Source organism: Cnephaeus nilssonii (assembly GCF_951640355.1).
Source record: "Cnephaeus nilssonii genome assembly, chromosome: 3".
NCBI lineage: Eukaryota > Metazoa > Chordata > Mammalia > Chiroptera > Vespertilionidae > Cnephaeus > Cnephaeus nilssonii.
The window spans coordinates 3,310,672-3,320,116 of NC_137074.1; the positions used below are offsets into that span (position 1 = coordinate 3,310,672).

The following is a 9,445-nucleotide window of genomic DNA, read 5'->3' on the forward strand; positions in this document are numbered from 1 at the left end:
AATTTGCGTATAAAATCTTTTGCAGCATGAAACGGAGAATTTCTACTCCTCGTTCCTCAATTTTGAATGCAAAGACTCCGAGATTGAGTAATCAAGCATTTGAAACCCCAGCTTATAAAGAGGATGACGAAGATGTCATCATCCTAGAAGAAAACAGTACTCCCAAGCCTGCCATAGAGCATAATGCTGAAGCGAAACCAGAACAGAGTCACATCGAGCAAAGTACTGTTCAGGATGAGCCTATGGGTGACAGTGAACCTTGTGACCAGACGAGTTCAACAGGCACTTTGCCATCCAGGTGTGAGCAGGCAACTGCTGTGGCCACCCAGACTGAAGTCCCAGGCGTGGTGGTTAAAAAGGAAGAAACTATTGAAGATGACATCAATACAAGAAACGATACGGCTGCACCGCCATCCTGTGTGGAAGCTGAAGGGAAGCCACAGGAAACGCCGGAGACCTTTGATAAAGCTGTGGGCGATGCTGGGTGCCAGATAAATGAACTGAGAAATGAGCTGCTTCTAGTTACCCAAGAAAAAGAAGATTATAAAAGACAATGTCATATGTTTACTGACCAAATCAGGCTGTTACAACAGAGGATACTGGAAATGAATGATAAATACGTGAAGAAGGAAACTTGCCATCAATCTACTGAAACTGATGCTGTGTATTTACTTGAAAGTATTAATGGCAAATCTGAAAGTGTAGACCACATGGTATCTCAGTATCGGCAAGCTCTGGACGAAATAGAAAGGCTGAAAAAACAGTGCAGTGCTTCGCAGCATGTGAAGCATGAATGTAGTCAGTGTTCCAATAATGAGAGTAAGAGCGAGATGGATGAAATGGTTGTGCAGCTTGATGATGTATTTAGACAGCTGGACAAGTGCACTGTGGAGAGGGACCAGTATAAAAGTGAGGTGAGTTCTATCACTCAGCATCCTGGTGGTCGTGGGAATCCAGTGCAATCTCAACCTGAGACCACTGCCGGCTGCTGGATTGAAGTACATCGCTCAGTACGAATTTCCACTGATCGCATGTCACGGTCCTGGTTCTCCACGGAGGATTAGGCCTTCTGGGGCCATATGAAAATGTGTAGGGTAGTTTTGGTTCTTAAACTGTCTGGAGATAGATGGGCATTGCTGGGATTCAGCGGTGGTGATGGGTCTGGTAAGTGTCCTGTAGTGCACAGGACATTGCTTTGTTGCTTTGCTTCACAGTGTGCAGTTGTGGTCTGAGCTGGCTTTTCAGGCCCAGCCCTCATGTAGCTAACATTCCAAGGAGAAGGGAAGAGGAAGATGCTGTTCCTGAAAGTTGTATATTCCACTGTTGGGACTTAAGTTACCGGGCTAATGGATGCCTTGGAACTGCAGTCTATTCGGGGGTTCTTTGCTTAGGAAGAAGGATATTTAAGTATCAAGAATTAAGTATTGGCTTCTGCACTGCCTCCAGGTCAAATTTGGTAGCTCCTAAGGAAAATTATTTTATGTATCACTAGAGGCCCAGTGCACGAAATTCGTGCACTCGGGGTGGGGGTTCTCTCAGCCCAGCCTGCACCCTCTCGCAGTCTGGCAACACTCAGGGGATGTCTGACTGACGGCTTAGGCCCGCTCCTGGCGGGGAGCAGGCCTGAGCTGTGAGTCGGACATCCTTAGCGCTGCTGCAGAGGTGGGAAAGGCTCCCGCCACTGCCGCTGTGCTTGCTAGCTGTGAACCCAGCTTCTGGCTGAGCAGCGGGAGTGCACTGACAACCAGGGGGCAGCTCTTGCATTGAGCGTCTGCCCCCTGGTGATCAGTGCATGTCATAGCAACTGGTCGACCGGTCAACTATCTGCTCTCTGGTGGTCAGTGCACGTCATAGTGAGCGGTTGAGTGGCCTTAGCATAGCATTAGCATATTATGCTTTGACTAGAGGCCCGATGCACAAAATTTGTGCATGGGGTGTGTGTGTCCCTCAGCCCAGCCTGCACCCTCTCCAATTTGGGACCCCTTGAGGGCAGTCGGACATCCCTCTCACAATCCAGGACTGCTGGCTCCCAACTGCTTGCCTGCCTGCCTGCCTGTCAGATTACCCCTAACTGCTTCTGCCTGCCAGCCTGATTACCCCCTTACCACTCCCGTGCCAGCCCGATTCCCCCAACTGACTCCCCTGACGGCCCGATTGCCCCTAACTACCCTCCACTGCAGGCCTGGTCACCCCCAACTGCTCTCCCCTGCTGGCCTGGTAACCCCTAACTGCCCTCCCTTGCCAGCCTGGTTGCACCTAACTGCCCTCCCCTGCAGGCCTGGTCCCCCCAACTGCCCTTACCTGCAGGCCTGTTTCCCCCCAATTGCCCTCCCCTGTAGGCCTGTTCCCTCCCAACTGGCCTCCCCTGCAGGCCTGGTCCCCCTCAACTGCCCTCCCCTGCCGGCCCGGTCACCCCTAACTGCTCTCCCCTGTTGGCCTGATTGCCCACAACTGCCCTCCCCTGCTGGCCATCTTGTGTCCACATGGGGTTGGCCATCTTTGACCACATCGGGGTGGCCATCTTGTGTGTTGGGAGTGATGGTCAATTTACATATTACCTATTATATAGGACTAGAAGCCCGGTGCACGAAATTCGTGCACGGCGGGGGGTTATCCCTCAACCCAGCCTGTACCCTCTCCAATCTGGGACTCCTGGAGGGATGTCCGACTGCCCGTTTAGGCCCGATCCTGGTGGGATCGGGCCTAAATGGGCAGTTGGACATCCCTCTCACAATCCAGGACTGCTGGCTCCCAACTGCTTGCCTGCCTGCCTTCCTGATTGCCCCTAACCGCTTCTGCCTGCCAGCCTGATCACCCCCTAACCACTCCGCTGCCAGCCTGGTTGATGCTTAACTGCTCCCCTGCCAGCCTGTTTGCCCCCAACGTCCCTCCTCTGCCAGCCTGGTCACCCCTAACTGCCCTCTCCTGCAGGGTTGATCACCTCCAATTGCCCTCCCTTGCAAGCCTGGTCCCTCTCAACTGCCCTCCCTTGCAGGCCGGGTGCCTCCCAACTGCCCTCCCCTGCTGGCCATCTTGTAGTGGCCATCTTGTGTCCACATGGGGGCAGGATCTTTGACCACTTGGGGGCAGCTATATTGTGTGTTGCAGTGATGATCAATCTGTATATTACTCTTTTATTAGATAAGATAGAGGCCTGGTGCACGGGTGGGGGCCAGCTGGTTTGCCCTGAAGGGTGTCCCGGATCAGGGTGGGGTTCTCTTGGGGTGTGGGGTGGCCTGAGCGAGGGGCCTGTGCTGGTTTGCAGGCAGGCCACGCCCCCTGGCAACCTAAGTGGAGGCCCTGGTATCTGGGATTTATTTTCCTTCTACAATTGAAACTTTGTAGCCTGGAGCAGAGCCAAGCCTGCTGTTCCCTCCGGGGCGGCAGCCATCTCTGTGGCAGTTAATTCACCTTCTACAGTTGAAACTTTGTTGCCTTAAGCGGGTAGGCCCGGCCAGGGTGTGCTTTAAAGCTTTGCTTCCCCTGTTGCCGCCGACAACCCTGGCCTGCTCTCTCAAGCTCCATTCTGTTGCCATTTGTTTGAATTTGTTTACCTTCTATAATTGAAACTTTGTAGCTTGAGTGGAGGCTTAGGCCTGCAACGGCTATGGAAAGCTTGGCTTGCTCTGTTACCTGGGAAACCTTGCTCTCTGTGGCTGTAGCCATCTTGGTTTGGGTTAATTTGCATACTCGCCCTGATTGGCTGGTGGGCGTGGCTTATGTAGCAGAGTGATGGTTAATTTGCATATTACCATTTTATTAGAGAAGATTGGTTGAACGGCCTACTGGACTACCAGACACTTAGCATATAGGGCTTTTATTATACTATCTAATAAAAGAGAAACATGCAAATTGACTGTACCTCTGCTATGCCCAGAAGCCATGCCCACCAGCCAAACAGGAGCGAGTATGCAAATTAACCCAACTAAGATGGCGGTTAATTTTCATATTCAGGCATACAGCGAAGACTGAAGACAGCATAGAGGGAAGCCAAGCGCTGCAGAAGGGAGCAAATCTGTGGAGAAGCAGGCGGGGTGGCGGTGAAGGGAGGGAAGCAGGCGGGGCGGCGGAGACCATCGCAGGAAGCCCTATTGCAGGAATCTTCCTGCAACAGACCTCTAGTATAGGATATGTACATAGTGTTTGAAAGGAGGGTTATTCTCTGCTAAGTAGAACTTGGAAACAACATGCCTGTTCCTAGAAATACTGCTGACATAACTGCTCAGTCAGACTTCCCTCTGCGTGTTACTGGCTTAGGAGCTAGATGACCTCATCGCTCACAATCAGTCTGAGGTTTGTGTTTTAACCTTGGGTGGGGGAGTGTGCCAGAAACAACCCACTGTGGCATCAGCGTCATTTAGGCATTTTAATCTTGGTTTCCTGGTTTTTAGGTACCATACATATTTTTAGTAAGTTGTAATGGACTTTTGTTCCTTTCAATGTACAAAGATGGGAAAATGAAACTAAACATTGAAAGCCATTGGGGGTTTTGTCTAATGTTTTTTTGTGGTAATTTTCATCAAGCAGGTTTTCTACATTTCTTAGCTTAAATTTGTACTTTGATATCAGTATTTTAAATTTTACAGTAACTTTAATTTTCTTGTCAGGTTGAAATACTGCAAATGGAGAAATCACAAATTCGTTCACAGTGTGAAGAACTGAAAACTGAAATTGAACAATTAAAATCTGCAAATCAACAGAGAGGAACAGATGTTTCAACTTCAAGTAACATCGAAGAGTCTGTAAATTACGCTGATGGGGAAAGGTAATTGCAGTTGAGCCACTTTGCTGTGCTGTAGTTCTGCTCATGAGATACTAATTTGATATCACACATCTAACAGCTACTCTACCCAGAGCAGTTACTGACTGCTCTGACCCCAACATTGTGATAGACAGAGAAAGAGAACTGCATATTATCATCCTTCCCTTCAGAGACTAACAGTTTAGGTCCAACTTAAGTGAAATAGGAGCTCCAAAGGACTGAAGCTCCGGATTGGTCAGCGTGGTTTGGAATGTTTGATTTCTTTTACTTTTGTGTTTGGCACCATTTCTTTAAGGTCTGCTATCCTCCTTTTACTACTACGTGCCTTCCCCCATCTTAACTTTTGGGAAATCCCACCGTTACTAAAAATTGCCATAGTACAGGTGATTATTAGGAAGAAGTTCTGTGAAAATCCGAAAACAGCAAATTAATGATTACCCCCACCCTATCTCAGTAACGTATAAAATGGAACTGGGTTTCTGTTTTGATTTGTTTTGTTTTTGAGAGTGGATATGTTCAGGTGGTGGGGGACAGTGTTGGTGCTGTGTTGATAGTTTGCCATTCATAAATAGACATTAAGGGCTAAGATTGTGTTACCTTTTTGCTAATATGATAGGACTTCAGAGCTAAAGGTACTGTTGAGAAATGATCTACTACCCTCACTTGACCATCAATTATATTAGTACTATTTTCTCGCTTAATTTTTTGAAGGACTTCACTAAATCTGTTATGTGGAGTGCTACAATAAGCATGGAGGGAAGGGTTCAGGAAAAAACTCCCCACTGGTGTTTCTAAGAACGGGAGCCACAACATCTATGCTGCTTGTAGAAATGCAGGTCCGTGGGCCACAGTGCAGTTTATTAAACTGGACACTGAAACATCCCAGATGACTCTCTTGCACACTAACCTTTGAGTAACTGATGATCTTTTATTTATTTTTTAATCCTCACCTGAGGATATTTTTCCCCCATTACTTTTAGAGAGAGTGGAAAGGAAGGGAGGGTAGAGAGTGAGAAAGAGAGACATCGATGTGAGAGAGACACATTGGTTTCCTGTAAATGCTTTAAAAAAAATGGATAGTCAGTGACCTTTAGCATTGAGGTCTTGCATTTTAAAAAGTCTTGTTTAACATTAATTAACCCAATGTTTTATGAGCATCTTTGATCACAGAACCATTTCTTTTTTTTTTCTTATATATTTTATTGATTTTTTACAGAGAGGAAGGGGGAAGGATAGAGAGTTAGAGAAACATCAATGAGAGAGAAACATCGATCAGCTGTCTCCTGTACACCCCCTACTGGGGATGTGCCCGCAACCAAGGTACATGCCCGTGACCAGAATCGAACCTGGGACCCTTCAGTCCACAGGCCGACGCTCTATCCACTGAGCCACACCGGTCAGGGCACAGGACCATTTCTTTACAGCGATGGATATCTCATAGGACATGTGTTATGGAACAGTTCTGTCTCCTTTCTTCACCGGCAGCTGAGGCAGAGATGCACTCTTATCCTTAGACCAACCAGGATTCTCGCTGTTCTGTCACTGTTTGCTACGTGATGAGTTACATGTTTTACCAGTACATGTTTTCTACGTGATGAATTACATGTTTTTACCAGTCCATGTTTTCTCCGGGCTCAAGTCAAAATTGTAAACGTTGGAGCCAAAGAGCCACTAGTGTTATGAAACACTGCTGACTACCAGTAGATACGTAATTATTACATTGAATTATGAGTGATTAAATCAGTGGATTAATTTCCCCTTAAGTTTTAAGCCCTACATGGATATTAAACTGTATTGCAATGTTTATCTAATAAATGTAACATTTGCTTTTGTTTTTTAAAATAAATGTAATATTTGTATTTGCAGCTTCAAACTGCGATCTCTCAGAGTTAACGTGGGACAGCTGCTGGCCATGATTGTACCCGACCTCGATCTTCAGCAAGTGAATTACGACGTCGATGTCGTCGATGAGATTCTAGGACAAGTTGTCGAACAAATGAGTGAAATCAGTAGTTCTTAAAGTCTATATTATGCGAGATAATAAAGCTATTTGCTCAGTCCTTTTGGTTGTCCAGCTGTCAAAATGTAAATAATTTTGTTGTATAGATGTGATAGGTGACAGACTGAAGAACCATAATCTTTACTGTATCCTATGCATTCAAATGTGGCCACAAACATGCGGACACATTATCACACCGTTTGAAATGCCTGTGAATCATTGATATTGAGCAACTGAATAGCTAACTCATGTTTCTGTTTTAAAATGTAAATATTTGTAACTAAGTCTGCACATATTTTTTTATTGCCCTGAAGGACATAAGTGTTTTTCACCAAGAGGTTTTCAGGTCGCCCCTAACCTTGTGCAATCTTTTCTGGTTTCCCAAAGTATTTTTATTGGAAGTGAGGGCTGTGCCATACATAAATGCAAATGGAAATGCTACCTTTGGTTTTCTTACAGAGAAGTTTAAATAGGCATTTGTAAAAAATGGATTAACACTCCTGATAAGTTGTAAGTGAATTGAGCATTAACGTTTCTTTTCGATAACTGCTTATCTCCTGGAGTATTTTTTTCATGAAAATAAGGTAAGCAGAAACTGTCTCCATCCATTTTGCCGGGATATTTTTTGTGCTGAGATCGCCAATCATCGTTAAAATGTTTTTATACAACAAAGAAATAATCTTTAGTATAAAAAATTATCAAGTATATTAACTGTCTGATCATGTTTACTTTGAAGCCCATTTTTGGCTGCTTAGCATGGAGTGGGCACAATAATTGCTAATACCCCTTTTAATGAATTTCCTGTGCAGCCTTTTTTATAGGATCACTACAGGTTAATGTGCGTTGGGGAAGACAATCTTTCTCAAACATGACTGCGTACCTTTCATTGTGTTACAGACCAAGTGTTCTCTGTCCTGGAGTTAAGCAACAAATTGCCCTAAGATTACAGTATCACATGCCATAAAAATTAATGCTTTTTTTGGTCCCTTGTTTTGTGCAATTTTAAAGCAATGGCTTTCTATTAAGTTTAACTGTGTATATATAATTAGTTTTCCACAACTAAAATGTGCATTATTTTTTCCAATGTTTTATCATTGCTATTTATTTTTACTTTTGTTTCTGAACATTCAATACATGTTTTTTTGTGTGTGTATGTTTAATTACGTATCTGTCATATAGAATATCAAATTTTTACTGTACATTAAGTTCTAGAAAAAGCAAATAAATGAAGATTGTTTTATTTGCTTGATAAATTGAAAGTGTATTTTTGGTATGAAGCTGGTTTTCTGTCACAGTTGTATCTGCCCAAAACTTAAAAGTTCTTATAATAAAATAAAAATATATATGATGGCTAACTCTTCAGATATTACTTTTAAAGAATTCTGTATTCAAATTACATTTTGAGAACTAAAATTGTGTTCATTAAGGACCCTAAGGTTGAGCTCCTTTTACTGCAGTTTTGTTTAGAACTCGGACTGCTTCCATTAGACTCCGAGACCGAGCTCCTGTTGAGCGAGTGTGAGCTGAGTGCTTAAGCTGCACGCGTGCAGAAATGCTCCTGTGTCTACACCATTCAGTCCAAAGAAGCTGTTTAAGTGACAGCAGTCCAAGTGTGAATATTTATGTAGCCATTCTTTCTGGAATTTGCTATTTTTTCCTTCCTTTTCTTGCAAAAAATGTATTTTATGGATATTATCTGGCTTAATGGGGAAGTATTTACATATTTGTCATCCTTTAAGAAAATATTGCTAAGATAGGGTTCTTTTGAAGATATGGCTAGCAGATGTTTTTAAACTGCTCTAGTCAACAAGAGAGCAGCTTTAGTGAGGCCTTGGGGTCACAGGATTCAAGCAGAAGGCCGCCTGTGGGCGGAGGAGGTGGTGGAGGGGCCTTACTCAGCCTTCTGGGGGTGCAGGTTGTTGGTGCGGCCGCACTTCTTGAGACGGTTGACAGCACGGGGCTCAGGCTGGTCATTTTGTCGCAGTTGTACTTCTGCGGGAGCCGGTGGAAGGAGGCTCTGTGCTGCTCTGTGTGCATGTTGTAATCAGAGTGCGGTCATCCTCCAGGTGTTTGCCCACAAGAATCAGACGCTCCTGGTCAGAGGGATGTCCTTCTTGTCATGGATTTTAGCTTTGACATTCTTGATGATGTCCCTGGGCTCCACCTCAAGGACAGTGGCCTTACCAGTCAGGGTCTTCACAAAGGTCTGCATCTTTGCATTGGAGACGCTGCCTGGCTGCCTCATTGAAGAGGAAGATGGCTAACGAGTTTGACCAAAAGCCTTGTGGACTCTATGGCACATATCCCATTTAGGTAGAGTAACCTATCTTTTTTGTTAAATTACATTTGTAAGAGGCTAGTGTGGGAGGGCGGTATTGCTTAAACTAATTAAAAACAGCACGAGAAGATAGTCCTCAATCCCAACAAACCGGACCCACTCTAGTCAGCTAAGGCTACAAAATCAGTAAAAGCTACGAGCTGACACAGCAGGCAGGAGTGGTGTGTCATCTAGATGGCCATCACCTGGGCCCCACATTCCTGATGTGCAGATGCTGCTGACGACGGCACGTGGTCCGGATGCTTGATTCTTGCTGTCACACAGCCCATTCCGTCATTAGTCATTGAGGAATAGTTAAGATGGCATATACTGGTTGCACCACCAGCTGCATATTAGAATCACCTGG

At 45.0% G+C, this 9,445-nt stretch overlaps 1 protein-coding gene across 1 annotated transcript in view; it reads left to right on the forward strand.

The window, feature by feature from the left end:
• Positions 1-8,107, forward strand: part of MORC3 (MORC family CW-type zinc finger 3) — a 47,843-nt gene extending 39,736 nt beyond the window's left edge. The window contains exons 15-17 of the mRNA XM_079764902.1: positions 26-914; positions 4,608-4,765; positions 6,629-8,107. Of these exons, the coding sequence (XP_079621028.1) occupies positions 26-914; positions 4,608-4,765; positions 6,629-6,782 (1,201 nt within the window). The 3' untranslated portion in view covers positions 6,783-8,107. The remainder of the gene's footprint in view (positions 1-25; positions 915-4,607; positions 4,766-6,628) is intronic.
• The last annotated feature ends 1,338 nt before the right edge of the window (positions 8,108-9,445 follow it).